We start from the raw sequence: 25,765 nt of genomic DNA, 5'->3' as shown, positions 1-25,765 counted from the left end.
ACACCTTTTAGAAACATTTAGTCAGAATTTTACCCAACAAGTTACTTTGAAGGCGGCACAGTGGTCCAGTGGTGTGGCCTCACAGCAAGAGGGTTTCGGGTTTGAACCTGGCCAACTTAGGTCAACTGGTAAGTCTAAATTACCTGTGTGAATGTGAGCGTGAATGGTTGTCTGTCTCTATGTGTCAGCCCTGTGATAGTCTGATGACCTGTCCAGGGTGTACCCCGCCTCTTACAGTACATAATGTCAGCTGGGATAGGCTCCAGCCTCCTCGTAACCCTGAATAGGATAAGCAGTCACAGAATGTTGCTTGTAGCTCTGAAGACAATCTGTATTGAATACTTTAAGATTATTTCGAGATTTAATGTAGTGATTAAAGGTCCAGTGTGTAGGATTTAGAGGCATCTCTTGACAGATGGCGTATAGTATTCATAATTCTGATTTTACAATAACCTGAAAAGAAGTGTTGTCTTTTTGTTACCTTAGAATGAGCCGTTTATATCTACGTACAGAATGGGTGCTCTTCCACAGAGTCTGCCATGTTCTACAGGAGCCCAGAATGGACAAACCAGACATTGTCATAACATAACAAAAACATAACACATAATTTAAGTTCTTCCAAATCAAAAGGGGCTGAGCATCAGAGAGACAGTGAGTTACAGCACTAGAGGCATACTTTAACCTGTTAAAACAATACTCACAACATGGATTAATTTATATGAAAAACCCCTTTCATTCTTTTGATCTGAGGGCCCTTACAGTTTAAAGGAATATGAATAACTTACAGGGTTATTGAGGAATTGACATATAATTTGAGGTAGTCAACAAGCTGGTTTTTATACATCAGAAGAACTTATAACAATGATCTGCTCCACAACCAGACCAGGCCTCTAATTGAGACAGGTGTTTATTTGTCATAATGTGTAGCCACACCAGGCTGGTAAAAGGGACTGGGCTTTTAATTAAAGTTTTAGGCTACGGTATTTTCTTTATAGAAATATATAACATTCAGGGTAGTCTTCAGAGTTTTAGGTGGTTTTCTTGCCAAAAAGTGTCCTGACCTCACCCTAAGTAGCATAAAATGGAAATACTTAAGTAAAATACCTCAAAATACTTCAATAAATGTGCTGCTGTTAGAGTGTCTGACAGGTGTTTTCACTGATGGACATCCTTTGGAATGTGAGGATCTTGTCTCCATGTCCAGACCTCTGCTGTCTGAGCTGCATGTGAATGGCACGCAGAGGCAGCAGTGGAGGTGACATTTCTGAGAGGGTCTCTGAGGGTGTTGTGTGTGCGATTAGAGCCGGGGCGGGGCGGGGTGGAGCAGTGTGTGTGTGTGTATGTGTGAGGGGGGGTGTACATGAGATCAGAAGTGTCTCTGCCATTTAGAGTCACCAGCTCTTGTCAGGAATGTCCGTCCCCTGCGCGCACAGATCATGTACTGGATGCGCCCACTTTATTTTTAACCCGGCAGGGTGGGTCAGTCGCTGGCTTTCGGGAATGACCGTGGAGCGCGCGGCGCCTACAGCCCCTTTCCCTCGTCCCCCCGTGCAGGACCGTGCCCTCCTCGCGCTGTGGAGACCTCCGTCCACTCTGACCAGGACCCCCGCTGCTTCAATGGGATTATAATTGCTTTATTGGCAGGGAGAAGACTCAGCATAAACACTTTGGGACAGGACAACATCCAGAAGCAAGTAAGTGGAAACTGAAAGCAGAGCTAGTTGCGCCATTGTTAAATGAAATTATTGATCTTTGGCCAAAATAGTTTTTGTCGCGGGTCACTGAATGGCGCTCATTGCACTAACACTGTTTGCACTTGTTTGTAGTGGAGTTAAAAGTTTCCTCTGAGCCACCTGTTGGACCAGGCTGCCATGTTAAAGAGTGACGTCGTTTCCAAAAAGCTCCCAGACTAAATACTTTAAATACATGTGCTCTGCTATTAAAACTAACCGCCTTTAAAAAGTGAAGCTACATCTTGAGTTATCAGTGTGTTATCTGTCAGTGTAGACTTTAAGCAGACGCAGTGAGAAGTTGGAAGTGCGCACAATGACGTCAGTGGCGCAAGCAGACATTTTTCATAGGGGTGGCCAAATGGGGCCCTCTGAAAAATGTTGTCCAAAGACCAAAAAAACATAGTTGGATATCAAGTCATTTTATCATAGTATACATGCAATTTAAGAACAATATTTTTAATATTTATTTTTATATTTATTATTTGCACCAGCACTTTTGCTGCTGATGTATAGTTACATTCATATTTTATTCAAAATGTTGTTCTTATGTGCACTGTTGACAGTGTGGATTTGAATCACAAGTCTATCTGTCTATCTATCTATCTATCTATCTATCTATCTAGACTGATACCACTAAAGTTAACGTTTAGAGTTCCTTAACAATCCTTTGTTAATGTGTTGTGTATCTGTACATGTTAGGTGATGTTTGACTGGTTGTCCTTTCCCTTAACAACAAATTTACAGCTTTAATTTAAAGGAGCACATTGATTTGAAGGAACAAAACATTTACTACAAACAAGCCTGCTCAAGTTCGTGGGCGACTCTCAAGTTCGGCTCGTGGGCACCCATAGAACACATTTTCATTTAGATATCTTGAGGTGAGAGTTCAAGGGAACCCTGTAAAAGTGGCCGAGCCGGTTGTTCCCTCCATAAAAATAACCAAAATTTGGAACATTATTTAACACCTTTCCCGACAGGCTATAGGATGACATGGTTGGTACCAATGGACGCCTTGGGTTGTCTAGTCGATAAATCAATTAGTTGATTGAAAGAAAGTAGCTCACCAACTATTTTGATAATCAGTTATTTGTTTTAGTCATTTTTCAAGCTAAAATTTCCAAAATGTTGTAGTTCTAGTTTCTGTTTTTCTTCGTCATTTACAACAGTAAGTAAAGAGTCGAGGGTTTGGACTGGTTGGACAGAAGTAGCAATTTAACGACGTCACTTTGGGCTCCTGGAAATTGTGATGAGCATTTCTCACTTTGTTTGACATTTTATAGACTAAACAATTAGTTAATGCATCATGATAACTACCGGCACATTAATAAATAACAAAAGTAATCATAAGTTGAAGCCTAACTTTGCGTTCTATCTTAAAAAATGAGCACGCCACAGCCCCTGAAGCTTCACTGGTGGGTGGGGGGGTGGGCGGTCAGTGGAGGGGCCAGCAATCGTATCAGCAGGGCCATGGCAACTAGAGTTAAAATGGTGGTATTGTACTACTATGTACTATGTACTATTTTATATACTTTGGGGATAGTCTAATCTGTACATGTGCTTCATATTGTATAACCCTGCCATATGATTCTTATGTAAAATCTTAATCTGTGAAGTAGCCCTGGACGGATTATGAGACGCTGGCCCCTGGACACAGATATGCAAAAGGCTCCACCACCTCTCCTATATGGGAGCAGCACACTTAGAGTTTGTGGTGGTTTTACCTCTTTTTATTGTAGTTTTGTGTCTCTTGTATCTCTTTGAGGTGACCTTCTGTCTCGTTGTAGTTGTTTTGTGTCTCTCTGAGGAAACTTTGTGTCTCTTTGTGATTGTTTTACCTCTCGTTGTAGTTGTTTTGTGTCTCTTTGAGGAGCTTTTGCCTCTTTTTTATTGTGCATCTTTTTGTGTCTTTTTGCAGTTGTTTTGTATCTCCTTGAGGTGACCTTCTGTCTCATTGTAGTTGCTTTGTGTCTCTTTGTGATTGTTTTATCTCTCTTTGTAGTTATTTTGTGTCTCTTTACAGTTTCTTTGCATCTCCTTGTGGTCTTTTGTGTCCCTCTGGGGTCACTTTGAGTGTCTTCCTGGTTGGCACGTGTCATTTCGGGGGGCCCTGACACCTTGGGCCCCTGTTCAGTAATATAATTTAGCATAAAATGGTCATACTCAAGAACAGGTACCTCAGATTTGTTTCTTAGCTTCAGGAGTTGAGTAAATGTGTTAACCTCAGCCCGGGCACTTCCCGCAACTGCACATTTCCTCTCCTTTTCTATCTTAAAGCACCTATCCAAGCTTCTTCCCTCCTTGATCGGAAACAGTGCGGTGGCTTCTGAAAAAACAAAGAAATAAAATGTTCCCTGAGCAAAAGAGACGTTCCCCCTCATTCCCCTTAAAAGGACAAGTGTGTGTGAGTGTGTGTCGCCATGTCTGGACGGGCTGGGACTTTTGTGTAAACACACTCCAGAAATAGTTTACTATCGATTCCCTTATAACCAGGCTCACTATTGTTGCAGTCAAAACAATATTGACCACAACAAAGGAACTTTCTCTCACAGCTTGTGCACAGAATCAATGTACAGTATGGATTATGCTAATCAGAGTGTTTTTATGCTCAGTTTCCCTCCATGTTTGTCCTTATATCTTGTTAAAGTACATTAGTAATAGTTTAATGTTGTTATCGGCAGTTTGATGACGATTTTAGAGCTGCAGATTTTGGTGGTCACTCTGTCCTCCCTCCTCTTCTCCTCGTCCTCTCCCTCCATATTGATCTCTGTCCACTTTGTGTTTATGTCTCAGATTTACCCTCCGCCGGACCACAGGCCTCCGTCTCCTCAGTCCAGTTGCTGCTGCTGCTACAGTTTCACACACACACTGTAGGTCACACATCATGACCACACCCCATCTCTTATTTCATCCTCTCCATCTGACTCAGAATAATGTGCATGCTCCCAGCCAGCTAATGTGTTGTGCTCCTCAGAGTGCATGCTGCTTACTTACAGCTGGGAGTTTCAGAGTTATTATTCATCTCAGGTTCTGATTTGATGTTTACGTCGTACATATTTGTTTACCATGTAGTTTTGCAGCAGCAACAGAGGAGGGAAGCTGGCGCAGTCAATTAAAAATCACAAACAGCGGAAAGGTTATTATGAAAAAGTTTATTTCACACCTTTAGAAACAAGCAGTTGTTTTGTTTATGTCAAACTCAGCAAGTCTTGAGAGTACAAATCTCATTCGCACCTTTTAACAATTTCCACAAAACTTTACATGCAGAGCTGAATCCACAGATATCAAAACTCATGTTGCGCTTTGATAAAAAAGAAATGTTAACATGTTTTTTTTCTGAGGTCAAGCAGCACTTGAATATCTGGAGAAATTCCAGCCGACATTTTAATCATCCCTCTTGACATTTATACTGCTTTTGAGAAATTATCCAGCGCCTCTTAGTCACCGGCTCACGATGTGCAGCCAGAAAAATGATGAAATACTGGGCCGTGTGCTGAGGTCTTAATCTAAAGGTGATAGAAAGCAATATGAGGGCGCTGCCGAAGTGTTATGTAATTTGTCCTAACAGCCAATAATAACTTAAAAGTTTATTTGTGTCAACCTCATATCGAATGTGTATCCAATACCTCATAGTGGTGACAATGATTATAGAAAGATTACATCGTTTATGTGTTAATGATGTTAGCTTCGGTGAATTCAGACATTTTAGTGCTGAATCAATTCATTATTATATGCCAAAATATAATTGTTAGAATGCTGATCATTGATTTATCATCTAAAAGGAGTCATTTAACAAGTTTAAAGCCTGCTAGATGGGAGGATTTGCAGCTTTTTCTGCCTGATATAACTTCAAATTGCTTATAATTTAATTTTGGATTGTTAATTAGACATAGCAAACAACTTTTTAATCATTATTTGACATCTTACAGTGACAAATTAGTCAATTAATTAGGGCTGCAGCTGCAGGCAATTATCATTAAATGTCTACAAAATGTCAAAAAAGATATTTGTGAAAAATCATCAGACCAATCAGAATTTTCTGCGACTACAGATGAAGTCGTAAAGTTTCTTATTTTGTCTAACCAACAGTTCAGAACTGAGACATTTAATTTAATTTCACTTAAGACAAAGAAAGAGAGAAGAAAATAAAATTTTAATGTTTAGAAGCCGGAACCAGCAATTCTTTTTGGCATTTTTGCTTTAAAATTGATTATAGTTTATAGTTGTTGTTTTTTTTTTGCACAATTAAAACACAAAAAAGGCAAGAAAACTGACTAGCGAAATACAGTGCAGGGAGAGGAAAAAAACATCCAGATGGTGTATTTGAAGCCTGCACCTGATAACATTCTCACAAGGTTATTCAAAAAGTGATAACAAACTACTGATAGCAAAATATGTTTGATTGCAACAACAAAAAAACAACAATAATAGTGTCCATTTAAGAGCAGAAAATATGATGCGGGGGCGTTGGTGGCTTAGTGGGTAGAGCAGGCGCCCCATGTACAAGGCTGTTGCCGCAGCGGCCCGGTTCGAGTCCAGCCTGTGGCCCTTTGCTGCATGTCATCCCCCCTCTCTCTCCCCCTTCAAACTTACCTGTCCTGTCCATTAAAGGCAAAAAATGCCCTAGAAAATATGATATGTGATGTGTTGTGCGTGATTAAAACAATTAATCAGTTATCACAGAATGAGTTTCTGCTGATCAGCTAATCAATCAGTCGGCTACTCGTTAGCTATAAGTTAAAACTAACTGACAGATTAGTCCTGGGGTCGGCAACCTTTACTGTCAATAGAGACAACTTTGAGCCACATTTGAGCCTTATTATGAAGATAGTCGTCGAGATCAGGCGCTTGGGCAGTGACTTGGGGCGTCAAGCACAGACAAAAAAAAACGTCCTTTGTTGTCACCATGATACACAGCCGGTTGCTGTTATAGTTAATGCTGCTTGGCGGCATCAGGGGGAAAAGGTGGGACAAGGATGAAAGTTATCCAAGTAGGGTGGGTGTAAGGGTTGGTGGATGAGTCCAACAAACACTTATTTCACCTTGGAGAGCAGTGTTCGTACCCCATAACATTCTAAGGCCAAACCCTGTTCTTTTTTCCTAAACCCAACCATGTGCTTTAGTTGTTGGACGAAAAACAACGTGAAGTGGTGTCTTTGAACCAATGTAGTGCTTTTATTTTGAAAGAGACTGTATGTAAACGGTAAATTTCCTGTGAAAACAGAAGTGTATTTTGAAAGAAGACAATGCATGTAACAGGCAGAACTTGACACGGTGTCCCAGAACGTCAACAACCAACGCACCCAGGATACCTTGCACGTCGTATCTGGACGTGGGAGGTCCATGACCAACTGTCAATTTGTGACGAGGTCAGAGTGAGAATGTGTGTTGAGCAGCCTATTAAGTCTAAATTAACGAACAATAACATAATTAACATTATTAATAGGTCCAAATGAGCATTCGTTATTTTGTTTTACCACAGTGTGGCTACTCTGCGGTCGTCTATTTATGATCATCTTCAACTCATTTTGGGCATGCCCGAGGATGGGACAATTTTGGGACATGATTTTTGAGACATTTTCGTTCATGTGTAATAAAACTACAGACCCAGAGCCACAGTTGGCAATATTTGGTGTGGCCCGAAGAGATCTGGCCCAGACTCATGCTTTGGCCTTTTCATCAGAGCCAGATGTCATTCTGTACGACTGGAAGTTTAATCTGGAGCTGCAGGTTAGTCAGTTATAAAAACAACTGTAAGTTTCAGCTGTCGTCCAAACTGTAGTTACAGTGATGAATACTGGTTTTTAGACATCTGCATGTGCACTAATTACTGTAGGCATTTGCATACTCCTGCACAGCACTCTAATTATACTGATTTCATCTTTTTTTCTTTTTTTTTAGCGTAACTTATAGCTGACAGGGTGACCTGCTGTGAGTGAGGTATATAAAGAGCTCTGTCTCCTGCTCAAGGACACCACGAGAGGACACCTCCCTATTGACAGACACACACTGGCGGTGGCAGGCGGTGAACTCTCTGTCACAGGACTGTCTATAAGTGAGAGGCCAGCCTGCCTTCAATGCAGCTCTAAATGGAGCCTGCTGCAGTCTCACTGAGTCCCGGCTCACACTCTTAATTTGCTGCAGTTTGTGTTTGGAGGCGAGCAGTCAGTCAGCTCCTTCGACACGATTAGAGTCTTATAGGTTTTTGTAAACAGCTGACGGTTTGTGGATACGGGTTTGTACGGCGTGTAAAGAGGGGTTTGTGCAGTGTGACTGTGTTGGTGTCCAGGTTGTGTGTGAGGTGATAAGGGGATCCCTAGTGGTGGGTGGAGCATCCTGATAAGAGCCCTCTGCACAAGACTGATACTGAGCAGGAGGAGGAGGGAGACTTGTAGGGCGCCATCATTGTGCATCAATGTGTGAGGGCCTCTTCAGTAAAAAGGGACCAGTAAGGTCATGTCAGCAGTGATAGAAAGTAACTAAGTACATTTACTCCAATTCTTTACCCACAAAATGATCATTTTTACATCCGTTACATCCTGTTACATCCACAGTGGAGGAGTAAGTGGAGTAAAAGGGGAGCTGTGTTTAACAACAGCAAAACTATATCAAAACATCTCTTAACAGTCTCACACAACTTGTGCAGTATAATCCAAGTCATATTTATCCAGTCATATCCTCAGTACCTCCCAAACACATGCATTTTCGCTAACACATTACGATTTAAAACCAACTCAGTCCAACTCCTGTCTTGTCAAACACCAACGTTTGGCCAGTGGTTCATCAGTGTTAGACATTGCGACACAGAGGCGCCGTTAGTAGCAGTTGATGCTCTGGGCAGCTACTGTAGCAAAAGGAGCAGGAAAGTCTGCATCAAGTTCGTTAGAGTTGAGGTGGGTGGGTCAAACCAACTCTGGACTTTCACCCGGGAGACTGTTGTTTGTAGCCTCTGAGTTGTTTTAATAACGACACAATGTGCTAATACGTTTAGCATACTATTCTCATGATGTATATCACACATGATGTTATATTAGTAAGAAGCATACTTATTTTGAGCCAAACCATGATGTTTTTTTGTCTGAATGTAATCACGTTCTTTTGTGGCCTTAACCAAAGAAAGTAAACCTAAAAACGGTTTGTTTTTTCTGAACGTACGGAATAACTTTATCCTGAAAAAGACTGCACGCATTTAACGAGCAGAGACTGCACATTTTCTGTGAAAAAGGAGGTATATTTTGAAAAGAGATGATGCATGTAACGAGCATAAGTTGACACGTTATCCTTAAACCTCAAAAACTGAAGCAGGAAGGGTACCTATCCATCCATCCATTTTTAACCACTTATCCTGTTCCGGGTTGTGGGTAGAGGTGGGGGAAAACATCGATACAGCAAAGTATCACAACATTTTTGTGAGGCAATATCGTATTGTTACACAATGCCATGTACTGATTTTTAATGAATTATATGAATTATTAATATTACAAATTAAACTTAAGGTAGCCTGCTAGAGTAATATAATCAATTGCTTTTTCAGTCCACTGCTGCAAAAAACAAAAAAAAAACAGATGATGAAAAAGTTTTTCTTTGTGTACATGATTTACAGTTCAAAAAAGGTAATATATTGTAATATATTTTAGCGCAATACTCAGCATATTGCAACATATTTAGCTGTGGACCTTTCTTTGTGTCCTTAAGAGAGTCATCATTATTATTATTAGTGGTACAGTATTTAAAATCACAATAATATTGTATCGTGATAATATCGTATTGTGGATCCGAACCCCCAGTCGTGGGGGCAGCAAGCTGAGCAAAGCACTACCCTTGCATTGCTGAGGATGTCCCTCTCCCCGGCAACACTCGCGGTACCTAGCGTGTCATATATTGATGTTACGGGTCACTGACCAAGCGTCTGCATTTGATGAGTTTGGAGTGAGCCTGTGACAGTCTCATGCGTTGATGAGTGGCACACCTACGCTGTTTATACAGAAGGGTTTTAAATAGTAAGGTTTTAGTGTAAATGCATGTGTTTGGGAATCACTGAGCATACGTTAACATCTAACATCTAACATCGTTAACACATGTTTTGATATAGTTGCTGTTGTTGAATGTGGTCAGTTTTGGGATTCTCCATTCACGGAGGAGGCATGCGAAATAATCCTTTAAGTACAGTTATGAGGCACCTGTACTTTACTTGAGTATTTCTGTCTTCTGCTACGTTGTACTCCACTATAATTCTAATACAAATATTCTAATATTAGTGATTTTCCACCTCTGTAGATATACAGTAGAATAAACGCACATTGTTTGGCTTATCTCCAACTGTAGTTAAATGTCATCCCTCAAATCTCTGGTATAAAAAATATGTGGTTTTCAGCGGCTGTTGTACTTCGTCAGTGCCACATGAGGACACTGTCATGTCCCTTTTCCTCCATCTCTGTGTGCTACAGTATCAACACAAGTTGTACTCCACTCCTCATTTCACCTCACATGCTTATTTTCAAAAAAACACCCACCAACGAAAACACACACAAACATGCGCAGTTCAAACTAAGTTGGCTGCATCATTCAAAAGAAACTGGTTTCGTCATGTTCTGTGGTACAGAGGGGGTTACCCTCCCCCTGTGTGACACGATAAGAGAGCTATGCTGCTCCCAGATAGAGCTATCTGAGCTGTTACCCTTCAACCCGCCATTCCACATGAAGAATACACAGACACACCGACGGTTGAGCAAAGTGACACGCACAAAATGGAGAATGTGAGAGGGGCACTGTGGGGCCAATTTAAAAGCTTTGATAGGCGGGTAAAAATGTACCTGTACCACATCTGAGATCACATAGATTTCTACAAATTGTCAAAATGACATTCTCATGCCAGGTATAGATGCTGTCCCTCCCCAGTGGGGTTAATAAACTGAAGCTTAACATCAAAATACAAACTGAAATACAGCTAGGCAGGAAAAGCTGTAAGGAGCATGCCTCTCGTGCATGAGTAGATGCACACTTCCTTCTGCGTGGTGATACGGTTGGGAGGGTGTAGTTCGGTGGAAAGAAAATAGTTCCTACATGAAACTGCTCACAACAAGGTCTGTGAATTATCTTGAGTAACCAGGTCATGATTTCTGGAAAGACACATTGCTGTTGAGTTTTTCAAACTTATTTTTTTTTGCCGCTTTGAGCACCACAAACTGAGTGCCATCTAGTTCCATTATATCCTCCTGAGACCCTGCATGCTCATATGAGGACATCACATTCTGGGTTTGCTGCACCTTTTACTACATTCTGCTTAACTTAGATCTGTTGTCCTCGTTTGTGGACATTGTTTTGGTTCATCTAGTGGTAGCAAAAGCACAATACACTAATCCATGTAAAAACAAGATGGCAGCCATCTTTGCCAAGTCAGTCTGCAGCCGATCCCGACACAAAAGTGAGCAAGGTCCAAAACCTGATCACGTTTTATGGCTGAAACTTGTTTGTAGTTCGAGATGGCAACAAAGTTGGCCAATTTTAGCAACAAGCTAACAAGCTTCTATAATCGTCTCATTTGAGTACACTGGGACTTAATTATTGTCTCGTCTGAGGACATTGGGACCAATTAGGTGTGACAGACTGTTCCTACAGACAAAAGGACATTCCTAGCTCCGAGAATGGATCAAGGAAAATTCATGCAGAGTTTCTAAATGAACAAATCACAAGACTTTTAGATAAGTTGCATTATTTGTAATTTAGTTTTTCCACAACAATGTTGGTGAAGGTGAACAGTTTAATACTTTATCACACACTTGTGATTATTAAGATAAACCCATCATCCCCATATGACGACATCACTGTTTCTCTCCAAAACAACTTCCCATTCAAAGACAACATTTAGTTTTTTATACTTATCAGGTCTGACGGATCCCAAATAGCTAGGAGACATTAAAAATGCAGACCAAACAGAAGCTGAAATCTCAGGAGGATATTAGAGAGAAAGCAGACATCTCTACGGCTGATATCTCCAACACTCAGCAACTCGCACTAAAGCTATCTAGATTGATAAATAGCACTACAGGTTAAAGGAAAATATGTTTTTTTCAAAATATTTTGGGGTGAACTGTCCCTTTAAGACACATAAGAATACAGCTGGAAATAATAATGTGTGTCTGACATAAATTCTTAAAATGACATCCGCTCTTTCTCCATTACTTGAAACATTCAGAATCTATGAAAATGTAAATGTTAAATTTGTCATCATAATCACTCATAATCTCACCTCTGCTGTCTGTCTTTCCTCTCTGTTTCAGACTACCTCCTTTATTTGAGGTCCATCATATCATTTCATCCCCTCCATTTATTCCCCTACACACCCAGTTCACCTGAGGACGCCGCTTGCCGTCCCCTCACCCGCTTGCCACACTGGCTACCGCCATGACTTCCACCACGGACTTTGACAATGCGGAGATCACACAGCAGTACAGCCGCATCAACACCCGTTTCGATGTCACCGACGAGGAGCTGGACAATGACAACAGCTCCGCCAGGCTGTTTGAGCGCTCGCGCATCAAGGCCCTCGCAGGTGAGTGTGTGCATAGTAAACAGGCTGTGTCCTCTCTGAGGCGTTTGTGTGACACATTTTTGGGATGACGGTCTTTTTAAGAGTGTGGGGAGGGCAGGAAGGGCGAGCTATAATGAGCATCTGAATGTGTCACTGACCTTCACTTGGATTTAGCCCAAAAAGACAAAATACTCCTGGTGCTCCTTAATTTTCCTCCAAAGCTCTCAGTTTGAGCTCTGCAGGTGTTGTGTGTATGTTTGTGTGTACACGTCTCTCGTGGTGTCACCCCCCCCCCCACCCCAGCAGCTGAACCCTGACTCCACTCCACCCCTCTGCAAGTAACTGGCTTGCACATTCCCTGAATGTCCAGCGTCTGACTGATCTGGACAGCTGCCCTGTCCCTCTGCCTCCCCATAGCACACATCTCTGGCATTTCAGGCTAAGCTAGTAAGCTGCGGACCCACCTGTGAGGCGGCTGCTCGGGGTTTTAAAATAGCAGTGTTTCTGTGGTGGAAGGAAGCGTAACAGAAATGCAGAGCTGAGGGTCACACCACGTTTATTTCCGTGAAGCCGGAGACACAAGAGAGGTCAGCCACAAGGTGGTGAAACATGAATTCATTTCTGCGGAGAGGGCTTCTGGTGAGCACTGATTATCATCTCAAATCTTGTAATGACTTTGGGGATATAATGCCTGAAACACTACTGCTATTACAAACCTTTTTTAATTTAGCAAAAGAAGCTTGAATCTCTAAACACAAGCAGCTGCACAAGAACTGGTGTTCTTCTATATTTTTCTTATTGTTAATAAATCACATGAACTATCAATGAACTGATCGAACAGAAAAATATGGCATGTGTAGTCAAAACCTGATCTGGATCATTCCTCTGTGCCACAGAGCTCCATTATCATCCCAAAGAACACATCAATAAACCACACTGTTACACTGTGTGACATGTTCCTTCATTACCATAAACGTGGGCACTGTAGTTTATTTTGAGCCAATGCCAGGTGCACCTGCTGACACAAATACTGGCCACAGCACCTATGCTGTTTTTCCACACGTCTGCTTGGCTGTCTCGGTGTGACTCGGCATGTCAGCCCAGCGTGGCAGGGATTTGCGTCTCCATTACAACAGTGCTAAGTGAAGGTGTGTCTTAAGCTGATGACGGCTTGTCCTGAGTGATGACGCTGAGAAGCAGTGGGCAGCTCCACGGCTAAAGTCCCCCATTATTTTGTAGTGAGTGTTCTCCGCAGGTAAAGGAGTTGATCTGTTGGAAGTGAGCTGTTTGCAGAGGTGCAGTAAGAGCCTGTGGCTGTCTCTGCTTTGCTCTTCCTCTCTGTGGTATTAACAGAGTTGTTTCTATTGAAGAAAAGCTGCTAATAAAGTTCCACTAGTTTGGTGATAAACACATTTGATTTACTATTGATTCTTCACAATAAAAGTCCCTGTTATTTTGTTAGGTAAAAGCTTTAATTGTTGAGGAGCAAAATAATAATATAATAATGGTAGGATTTCATCAGCAGTAACTTACCAGGAATTCTGTCCAGCTGGTAGCGAACATGAAACAGTAAAATAAAGCAGATATCTGGAGTACAAACAGGACGCAGGAGATAAGCCAAACTCCAAACCACAGAGATTCAGCCTTGTCTTACTTTGTTCAGACATCAGTTGAGTGTCACAGCACATGCTTGTTTGATGGTGACTTTGAGGGAGAAGGTCGGTCGTCAGGGGTTTGCTACAGTTGGCGAGACGTCACTGCGAACCACTTAGAGGCGGTCAAGCGCGCTTTTGGCTGGACCCTGAAGACGGTCCATCTCGAGTGTGGCTCAACATGTTTTAACTGACAATGGAAAGGCAAAGCGATGCAGCATTGTTTGACTTGGCGCTGCCAAAAGTGCCAACAGAAACATGTATTCATCCCTAGCTGAAAATAGTCCCCAACAAAATCACAGTTTACTCCCATGTGAGTAAATGAGATGTTTAAAGGTTATTTTGTAATGCTGTTACAGGTCCGGCCAACTTTAGATCAAGTTGGGATGTATGTGGTCCGTGAACTAAAATGAGTTTGTTCCGTTAATGTAATGATTCTTACTTTCAGGTGATCATACACTAAAAAAACTTACTTACTATGTTACATTTCTGCCAATATATCCCCCTAAGTCCTACACATTGTACCTTTTTTGGCATTTTTCTACTTAAAAAATGTAATTTGATTTAATTTAATTGAAAGAAACTTTCACAGGGAACGTATTTGTCGATGTTCACACATGGCAATTAGAAGTGTGTGACACATTACATTATCTTACATGATCTTACATCACCATTTAATGGTGTGTTTGTGTAGATGTAATTTTAAAAAGTTTAAAATCGTTTTGTAAATAAACATTTCATGAGTAGTAGTTGTTGTCAATTGTTATTTGATTTTAGTAACTAAAAACAAACACAGCCCTGTGATAGTCTGGCGACCTGTCCAGGGTGTACCCTGCCTCTCGCCTGATGTCATCTGGAATAGGCTCCAGCCCCCCCGCGACCCTCAAGAGGATGAAGCGGTTAGAAGATGAATGAATGAATGAAAACAAACATTTATGTCGTGATAGAGTGATAACACACATTATGGTGAAATGGTAGTGCCTTTCTAGTCATCTGACCACTCAAAGCGCTTTTTACACTATGAGTCACATTCACCCATTCAAACACATACACACACACACACCACACACTGGTGGCCGAAGCTACCGTACAAGTTGTCACCTGCTAACCTGCTTTTAACACACTCACACACTGATGGAGCAGCCATTGGGAGCAATTTGGGGTTCAGTATCTTGCTCAAGGATACTTAAACATCCAGACTGGAGAAGCCTAGGATCGAACCGAAACATTTGATGCCAGCTTTCAGTACTCAAGGTCATGCTTATATTTCGGGCTGTAAAGACACGATACAAAGACGTATTGAGACTCGATATCCAGCCGTACATCTCAACATCTGGGTGGCCGAAATATTTTAAGTCGTGTCTGGACTGTTTACCGGGCAGTGCTCTCACCACTTTTCCTGCTGTCTCCTTCTGTCTCTTTAAGTGATGAAGGCTTCTGTGTGGGTGTTGGTGATATTGTGTTAGAGTGCTGCTGCACTGATGTTTCTGTAATGCAATCAGTGTTTCCTGTCAGAGAGGGAGAGAGGGAGGAAAGTCAAGAGAGAAAGGCAGGAGATGAGAGAGGCTCTGAATGACGCCCATTGCTGATTTACAGCTTGTGAACTCAGAAACTTGCATCCCAGCACGCCTTCAAAGCACATACATAACGTACTGAATATCCAGCCGTTTACACTGCTCCTTACATGAACCTAAAAATAAGACGCGCTCCTCTGAGATGGACAGTTTTATGCTGGATTATTGGCAGAGGAAATACACTTCACATTCAGTGATGTCATGACTGTGTGGGAGCTCTGGGTAGAGGGAGGGAGGCTTGTGAGCATGTGGACGTATTGAAACATATTGTATGCATGGATGGGGCTGGAGAAACCACTCTGAACTGAACCGAAGGCTGCCTGAGCCCTTGTGCCGCCTGAGAGTGGAGGCATAGCATCATCACGGCAGCAGCGAGGAGAGAGTGAGAAAGGAGGAAGAGAAAGGAGGGAGGGAGGGAGGGAGTGAGGGAGCAGGAGTGAACACGAGAGGGATCTGGAAAGGAGGACAGAGAGCCAAGAGACAGAGAAGAGGAGAGACGTGGAGTGCCAAGCTCCTCTGCTGGCTCCAGGCTGTGTTGTTGTTGTTGTCGTTTGGGGGTCAAGATGAGCAGCCCGTGCCTGCTGCGCGCTGCCCCTATAAGCCAACCCCGGCTCAGAGAGGTCAAGATCAGCCTGAAGGCCAGCAGCAGGGAGACCACAGCCATCCGGAGCAGCAGCAGCAGCAGTGGCGGAGGGACCAAGGAGGCTGCCAGCCGGCCCTTTGCCCCAGCGGAGAAGGAGGCCCCTGTTCGGGTCGGCATGAGCATGAGCCGGAGCAGGAGCACCCCGCCGGTCCACAGGGCCCAGCGACCTGAGAGCAGGAAGACGGCGAGGGTAAGCAGCAGCAGCAGCAGCAGCAGGAAGCAGCAGGAGCCCGAACACCACCCGGAGAGGAATGGCACTCTCCTGCACCTCCCACTGGCAGTTGCGCCTGCGGGACTGTCCCCCTTCTCCTCATCCTCCTCCTCATCCTCCTCCTGCACCCCCAGACGTCAGAGGCCTTCTCACCCCCACCCTCCCCCCGCCCTCCTCTCCTCCTCCTCTTCCTCCTCAGCTAAAAGTATGAAGCGGGCTCGCTGGCTGAGTTACAGCACCTCCAACATCTGTTTCAACTCCATCCTGGATGGACGCTTCAGGCAGTTGCAAGGTACAAGGTCCTGATGGAAGAGCGGTGTGTGTTTGTGCATCTGTGTGTGTTTGAGAGCCACCCTCACCCACCTCACTGATGAGATGGAGGGAGATAACACTTTCCCAACCATGCCCCTCCCTTCCCCAACTTGTGTTTGTGCTCAGGCCAGGACGGGAGCGCGGGGAGGTTGGGCTGTGATGTGAGCAAGTGTGAGGTTAATTTGTCATCCTGTTGTGAGAACTGGAAAAAGGTGGCGGCAACAAAAAAATCTGAGCTTCCAAAGTGGTGGCCTTTTTATTGAATGTATAGGGTAGTAATTTATTTATTTTCAGGAAGCCGTGGCTCTGCCCCAATTGTTCACTGACTTGGCTTTGAATAATTCATAGGCAAACTCCTAAAAAGCTTGTGATGTTTTCCCCCTCGAAAGGTGCACTCTTATGTGCTCCATTTTCTTAAAAATAACAAACATATTCATCATTTTTCGCTTGTCACCTCCTCTCCATATGACCCTAACCCTTCACAAACTGTTCCAAAGAACAAAGCACAAGTGTCTTTTGATCCCAACCTCCTTTTTTCCCTGCACGACTGCGTTGGCGGTGTTAAAAAATAATCAATTTCTCTGGCGGTTTAACTTCTCCCTGCCTGTGTTATTAAGGTTTTAAGAGAGAGGTTTGCTGTCACTGTGGATTTTTGTTAGCTTGCACTATGCTATCCAACTCCCTGATGACAGGAGTGCATTAGTGAGAGGAAGAAAATGGAGGAGACGATGCCGGAGCAGAGAGGGAAACATGCTTTTTTTATCTGCCTCTGCTAGATTTCAAGTATAGACTGATTCTGAAGACTGCAGAGTCAACTGATACGTGGAGCGGCAAACTTCTGAGGCTCTCCCAGATGAGAGTGGTTGTTCAGAGCCAAGCGTATTGATCCCCCAGTTGCATTCCATGAAATTTTATTTAGCCGTTATAGGTGGATCTGGTCAAGACCTCAGCAGGATGAAGTTGGACAGAACAATAATAACAGAAAAACAAAAGTAATAAACAGAGAAAGAGGAGAAACAGTCTGAGCTTTGCATTTATTGATTTTAAGCATTCGTCCGTTTTCTTGTGTCTTTTTTAGTGTTTGACACACTCAGTGGTGTCGAGTTTTTGTGCAGCTCTGGTTGCAGAAAAATAGTTTTTTCTCCCCATATTGGCTATTTGTTTTTTGTGACAAGTTGACCTTTAACGTCTTAGCTTTCTTCTTCAGTCTTCTTCAGCCCTCGATCTTCTCTCGGTACAACTCACCATCAGTTTGACCCTCATCTTATTGTAATACATGTTCTTTACACAGTGGTAAGGACACAGTTCACCCCAAAATCAAGAAAACATATTTTTCCTTTTACCTGTAGTGCCATTTATCAGTTTAGATTGTTTTGGTGTGAATTGCAGAGTGTTGGAGATATCGGCTGTGGAGATGTCTGCCTTCTCTCCAACATAATGGAGCTAGCACTCAGCTTGTGGTGCTCAAAGTGCCAACAAACTATATTTAAAAAAAATCAACATCAGTGTCTCTTTCCAGAAATCATGACCTGGTTACTCAAGATAATCCACAGACCTTGTTGTGAGCATATAAGAACTATTTTCTTTCTACCAAACTGCATCTACGTGCATCTACTCACAGATGAGAGGCTCGTACTCATGACAGCACGAGATGTAAACATCAGTGGTGTCTTTCTTGGCTGAGCTGCAACATAAGCTAGCTCAGTGGTGCTAGGTGAGCTAGCAGTACATCTACTGCTAGGTGCATGCTTCCCTCTGCCTAGTAATACTGCTGGTGGGTACCCGTAGTGCTATTTATCAATCTAGATAGTTTTGGTATGAGTTGCCGAGTGTTGGAAATATAAACCGGCATTCAGCTTGTGGTGCTCAGAATCAAGCAATTACATTTGAAAAACTCAACAGCAATGTCTCTGTCCAGAAATTATGACCTGGTTTCGCAAGATAATCACAGATGTTGTTGTGAGCAGTTTCATGTGGGAACTATTTTCTTTCTACTGAACTACACCCACCAACTGTATCCCTACACAGAAGGAAGTGTGCATCTACTGCTACCTCACCTAGCCCCACTGAGCTAGCTAACATTACAGCTCAGACGAAGAGGAAGCCATTAATGTTTACATCTTGTGCTGTCATGAGCACGAGCCTCTCTTCCATGAGCAGATGTACGCTTCCTTCTGCATGGTTTTACAGCTGTAAGAAAATAGTTCCACATGAAACTGCTCACAACAAGGTCTGTAGATTATCTTGAGTAACCAGGTATTGATTCCTGAACAGACATTCTGTTGAGTCTTTTAAATGTATTTTGTTGGCGCTTTGCTGGCACCACAAGCTGAGTACCATCGAGGAGAGAAGACAGACAGCTCTCCGACATTCACACCAAAACAATCTAGATTAATAAATAGCACTACGGGTAAGAGGAAAAATAATTATTTTTATTTTGGGGTGGACTGTCCCTTTAAGTTTTTCAGTTCATGTGCTCCTTTCGCATCTTCTTATAAAAGAGTATTCCGCTCATTTAACACTTTACTCCTGTAAGCTTGTCGTACCCGTGTATCAAAATTGATAAAGCAGAACTAGATATATGTTTCTTCATTCCATGCGTTCTACTACTTCCTCGTCCCACCCTGGCGCCTACATTACCCATAATTCAGCTCAATTGTTGACAGTTTGGTCTGAGACTCTGGTGTGTTCTGCTAGCAGTGGCTAACATAGCCTGAAGCAGAGATGAGAGGCGGGCTACAAAAGTCTAGTAAACTCACTATTTTCTGACACTACACCAGCAGATTTTTGTCATTTTCAAACTTGTAGTCTTCAGCCACCACTGACGCTGACTCAAGTGACATTCCTTGAGGCAAATATATCAGGGGCATGTTCCAGCTGAAAATGGTGTGAACCATTTTTCCTGGTTTCCTGGATGAATTACATATTTCCTTGAAACAGTGCGCGACACACTTTGGGGTCCATTTTCTCTCGGTGGGTGTATCAGAGTTATTGCCCAATCAGCAGCGAGGTGTGTATAAACCTAATTCCAGCAGATCTTTACTTATTGTGTGTACATTTTTTTATTTCACACATGCTTTGTCAATGTAAACTGAAGTTTACCCATGCCAGTAAAACCCTTTGAATTGGATTCAAACTTGCTGTATATGGACACTGCGCTTGTGTAACGGGATGTCCAATGCACCACCGTTTCCATTTAAATAAACATTTTGCTACATTTTGCTACATTTTGTACGCGCTGAACGTGGCCAACATTTCACACACACAAAAGGCTTTATACAACTTTTTTCCACATTGGCAACAGAACTCTTCAACACCTGACCTTCCTGCAGCTTCCCTTTAATCCTCTTAAGTCAAAATGCTGCCATGTTTTGCCCTTTACAACATCAAGAAACTCTGACAGTCTCTAATGTGCATTAATCTGGTGTTTAGCTGCTGCAGAACGTGAGTCCATTTAGCAAAAGCTCCAACAATTCATCTTGTCTTGAGGAGGCGTGTAATCAAAGCGAACAGGGGAGGCGTTTCGTCTAAACTCCTTGACGGGCCCGTTAATAAAGTCCTGGTGTCATGGCTGCAGGACAGGTAGCACTGGCAGTGTCGTGACTCAGGCATGTAGCAGGGTGCTGTTGGACCCGCTGGCCACATCCAGTAAGAGCTGACTGTGGGAAAAAGACGGATCGGGCCGTAAACAGGGAAAATCCATCAGCATGAATAAGTCATTGGGCTCTCACTGGAGTCAAAGAGTGGATGAGAGGTTACACAGTAAAAGCATGTGAAACAGAGGAATGTTTAGTAAGACTGGTACTGATATGCAGGAAGAGGAAAGTGGGAAGTTAGAAAATGAACGTAGCATAGCAGTGACAAGACGCTGCTGCTGTCCAGTCAGTCAAAAAACTGAGTCAGGGAAGTTGGATACTGTATGCTGCACTTAAAATATTTAATTCATGTAAAAAGACTGTGACAATAGAAGCTTCTGTTACAGCACCAGAAAGTAAAACCAGACATTAAACATACAGTAAAGTTGTGGTCGGCCCTTCGTATGAACTATTACAGCTACTTTCCTTTTTATGAAGTGTACCTAAATGTGCAATGGGCAAATATGTTGCAAAATGCTAAAGCTTGTCGAACAAAAATCTGAACTTGTATATTTAATTTTCACCTGTAAAAATACAGAAGACAATTCAGAGGTCTTCAGTAGATGACACTTCAAGTTCTGTTTCTTTGTGACTTCAGATTCAACTCACATGGGTGTGAATATTTTTTACAAGTGAAAATTTAAACATACAAGCCCAGATTTTTGTTTTTCAAGTTCCCACATCAAGTCTTTGCCTTTCGCGACATATTTACCTTCATAGCATACCAACTTTGACACAAAAACTTCCCACAACACTAGAGAAAGTTAGCTAATGCTTGTGTGCGTATTTATTTTCGTGAGGACGTATTCAGTAGGTCTTGCTTTTCTCCGTTTATTATTTTGTATCTACATAATTTAACGTTAACTACATTCATATATTGTTTACATATTTTATTTTGCTCTTTACGTCAAACTGGGAACTATTTAATATCACATACCTTACATGCAGGTAATTAGAGTTACGATTAAGTTTGGCGGAGTGATATATATAAATATAAGATGTGAGATGCCGCTATTGTTGTTGAAGTTCAGTTGTCCTACGTTCTTTTTTGGACATTAAAGTGAATCAAGTTACACAGAGAAGCTGTCTCTGTGCCCTTACTTCACCTACGACCCTTTGATAGTTAATTCAGTAACTAGTAAGTTTATAGTGAAGACAGTAGAGAGAAACCTGCCTTACACTCATATAGATATATATATTTTGCTTTATAACTGAGACTACTGGGTGATTTTGCTGACTTTATGACACTTCTCTACATGTGTTACTGTTAAAGTTAAGTTATAAAATGCCACAGATCAATAGTTATATCACAAAATACTGAATATTAAACGCACATACCTCACTGGGAGACTTATTGTGGTCTTGTTCGACTTGTTCTCAGTCAGGTTGCTCTATTTTGTGATCTTTAAAGAAACTGACACATGAGAATCTTTGTACATTAAAAGAAATCCCTTGAATGTGTTTAAATAGACATGAATATCCTCGTCATGAGGCTTATCCTGATTCTGATCATATTCAGGATGGTGTTCATGTGAGCACAGAGAAATCAGGTTACACATGTTCCCTGTATACATGAAAAATGCTACTAACCCAGTTACTGATTACTGAGTCTATTTGTGTTGGCACTGTGATGATTACACAGATAAACTGACAACAGGAGATGAGAGCGGAAGGAGATATTAAACACTACATTGTATATTAACTTCCTTATGACAACTTAACTGATAATTTTTCTCTGATCTGATTGCTAACAGCTGTCTGCTCTGAGTGCCAACCATGGGCTCTTTCTCTTTCTCTTTCTCTTTCTCTTTCTCTTTCTCTTTCTCTTTCACATACACACACACACTCCTTAGTAACTCACCTAAGATTATTCCTGAAAGCAGCTACGCTACTCTTGTGTCACTGTCCTCCACACTGGAGCTAGGCCGTCACTGTCACTGTGTACAGGACAGGAGACAGTTTATGAAGATTTGCAGCCTGAAGCTACACCTGTGCAGGTAGTTGGAGCCTATCAATAACCTGGATATGGTTTCTGTCAGAGTACTCCAGCTAGCATATTCAGGTTTCCCATTAACAGGATAAGGTCTAATCCCGGTTTCTGAAAACTGCATGTGGTGTTTGCATGCTCAAACATATAAATGGAATGCTGCTTATTAAGATCTGAACCTCGGGATATTATGTGATGTGTTCCATGGTTATGACTGTTTGGTGTGATTTTATGGGTGTGTGTTGTTTGTGTAGTTGTATGTCTTATTTGTGGGTGAACTTCTCGAGCAGAGCTGTCTGAGGATGCAAAATGAATTTCAGTATAAACCGACAATACATTGCTATAATATTGTATCGTATCGCATCGTACCGTATTGTACCGCACCATATGGTATGGTGTGGTATTGTATCGTATTGTACCGTAATGTGCTGTACTACATTGTTTCGTATCATATCATATTGTTTCACATTGTGTCATATCGCATTGCATCACATCATATCATATTGTATCGTACCATACCATATCGTATTGTACTGTATTGTACTGTTCCATACTGTACATTACCATACCGTATCATATTGTATCGTACCATGTCATATCGTATTGTATCGTATCGTATCGTATCGTATCCTGAATTATGATCATAATTGTTTTCCTCATGCCCATATAAGTACACTCAGTGTGTTCTGCTTAAAAGTTTGAATGCAGAACATTTGTTTTCCTCCTCTGGCAGAGTAATTACACAAACACTGTCGATATATCGCTTATGATCTGTGCCTGCAGGTGAGCTTGCTGCATGTTCACCGCCTTCATCGAAACACCCTTTTTCTAAAAAAAATTTTTTTCCCAAAGCATCCTATCGCCCCCAGAGGACACTCTCTGTATTTCTCAGTATACCTAAGTTGTGTCTGTGGTGACTTGCCCACATTGGTGAAACATAATTGATGCATTTACATCAACCAGTCAGAGCTAAAGGGGGCAGGAAACGGGGTGAGACCCTAGCGACGGAGCCGGAGCTGGGAGTATGGCAGAAGATATGGTGCAAAACACTAGGAAGCGTTCAAGAAAAGTTCCTGGAGTGGCTTTATCAGCACTGTGTGAACTTGTTTGGTAGATGCTTGAATCTAACGGCCATTCATTCATATTTTAAAGTCCCGCACTCCAGCCTCCAGTGGATAAAGGATATTTTATATAATTTTACATCACAAAAGCAATGTGCTATATCATATGTGTGTATACATATATATTATCATTGTCAGGAAATTCAATTTAGAAACAGCATAAATAACTAGATTGGAGTCAGCATTATGCAACAAACCCAAATAATGACACTCTGAGCAAATACCTCAATATCAATATATATAAATCCCATAGAAGAAGAAGAATAATTCACAGTTTGTGTTACTGGACTCTCACTCACACACAAGACAATGAAATCCCAGCAGATACTGAATCTCATATCACCAACTGTTAGATGTTGTATTGATTTTCTGCCCGGCTCTACAACACTGCTGCTGGAATTTTGAGGTTAAACAGAACTTAGTTTTCAGACTAGCGCTGAAGGCTCTGTTCAGCGGCGAGTGCACACACAGTGCTGTTGTCATATCGAGCTTGTTGAACTACTCATCTGGAGACGGCCTGGCGAGATGCATGCAAGCAACCATCCTGCTTCCCTCCTCCTCCTCCTCCTCCTCCCTCTGTTGTCCCATACTTCCTAAATGGCCAGGAGCATCACTGTGCACTCCTCTCAAGGTCTCATGATGTGAGACGATACGGGAAAAGCACATGCACGTTTCTGGGATGTGCTCGTCTTACTGCGTCCACTGTTAAACCCCTTCGGGAGCAGCACCCTAAATAGTTCAGAAAGCATTTGTCACAGGTTTTACTGCACATAGAGTCGCCTTGTTGTTTTGTTGTCTCTGCTGACAGATAATGATGTGACAGTTTGTGCCAAATCAACGCTGACACTCCTGCTGGAGCTCTGAGTTATTTGCATGTTTTAATTCCCATTACTTTTTAATGCGGTGGTAATCCGTGACGACGTAGCGGAGTGGTGCGTGCTGTTGTTCTGCTGAGGGGAGCAGAAAAGGCATGATTTATTTACTGTACTCTGCTGCACCATGTGTTTTACATACAACAAACCCTGATTTCTCCTCTTTGATGGTGCTAAGAATGGAGCTGGAGCTTGTGTGGTGCTTACTAGGTCATTTTTAGACACTGTAGGTAATGTATCTTGTTCTATTTTCCTTGTTGGGTCTCTGCAGATTAAAGCCTGCACCTCAGTCACTCTCTCCATTACTTGTTGGCCGATCCGTGTTAGCCTCCATCGCCTGGCCCCCTTTTTCTCTTCCTGCTCTCCTTTTGCGCCACTCTCCTCCTCCTTCACTCTGTTTTATTGTCTCCTTCTTAACCTTTAATCCACTACCTTTAACTCCTTCTCTCTTTCCTCCCTCTTCTTCTTCTTTGGCTTGTTCTTCGCTTGCTCTCAGCCTCGGGGTCTGAATCATTTATCACACCAGTCATTAAGGATGCAGTCCTTTGCACTCCTTAGTTTGCAGTCATATTTGGGTTCAGGGATAAACAGGGCAAACTGTAGCAGGCAGACAGAGGAGAGGTCACGTGTTGCAGGATGGGACGACAGAGGGGAAAATGTCTCATCACCGGTGCTGACCTGATAAACTTTAAGGAGCTGTGTGTGTATTTACAGTGTGTATACAGTGGGTTTTTGTTTCTGCTGGGAAGCTGAGGGTGCAATCAAGGTGACTGTAGTCAGCTTGCATCGTCCTTCCTAACTCCTTGCTCCAGATAACTCTGAAATACTCTCTCAACTACATATCCACCAGGGCTGCAGCTAATGATTAGTCACTGCTAGATCGATTGTTTGGCCTACAAATGTTAGAAAATACTAAAAAAATACCCAAGTTACCACAGATAGAGACAGATGATGTCCTTTAATGTTCTGTTTTTTCTGATCAATACTCCAAGAAGACTCAGAAAACCAAAAATATTCATATTTTATAAGCAGGAGCCTTTAGATTCTGTTGTCTAAATGAATGATTCCCAGCTAATTTGAAATAAAACTGCAACATAGCTTTAGCTAGATGTCCTGAATACATTACATCTGTTGCATTACTTTTCCCCAGTGGTGAAGAGTAACTAAGTACATTAACTCAAGTACAGTTTTGAGGTACTTTTTCTTTACTTGAGTATTTCCAATTTCTGTGCCTTTATACTTATACACTACATCTCAGAGGGAAATATTCCACTTTTTACTCCACTGCATGTATCTGAGAGCTTAAGTTCAATAATTAAAAATATATTTAACAAATAAATTATGATGTATTACATACTGCCAGCTGGCAGTATGTAGTATAGCAAAAACATAGGCTCCACATTTCTGGCTGCAACATTAAAGTGATGTCCACACTGAAGAAGTATTTCACTGCTGGAAAGATGGCCTTTTAATAAAATCAGGATGTTTCTGCAGTAG

The 25,765-nt window shown here is 42.1% G+C and overlaps 1 protein-coding gene across 3 annotated transcripts in view; it reads left to right on the top strand.

Annotated features, from left to right (window-relative positions):
* Positions 1–1,359: 1,359 nt before the first annotated feature.
* sptb (spectrin, beta, erythrocytic) overlaps positions 1,360–25,765 on the top strand; it is a 78,965-nt gene continuing 54,559 nt past the window's right edge. The window contains exons 1-3 of one of the 3 annotated variants that reach the window (XM_078175192.1): positions 1,360–1,694; positions 4,524–4,600; positions 12,011–12,282. In XM_078175192.1, coding sequence (XP_078031318.1) covers positions 12,135–12,282 — 148 coding nt within the window. In that variant the 5' untranslated portion in view covers positions 1,360–1,694; positions 4,524–4,600; positions 12,011–12,134. Of the gene's footprint in view, positions 1,695–4,523; positions 4,601–12,010; positions 12,283–16,035; positions 16,634–25,765 lie in introns of those variants that run through there. The other 2 variants (XM_033643515.2, XM_033643514.2) reach the window with 2 other exon arrangements.

Source organism: Epinephelus lanceolatus, chromosome 15 (assembly GCF_041903045.1).
Source record: "Epinephelus lanceolatus isolate andai-2023 chromosome 15, ASM4190304v1, whole genome shotgun sequence".
Classification (NCBI taxonomy): domain Eukaryota; kingdom Metazoa; phylum Chordata; class Actinopteri; order Perciformes; family Serranidae; genus Epinephelus; species Epinephelus lanceolatus.
This window is presented reverse-complemented; position numbering and strand designations above follow the sequence as displayed.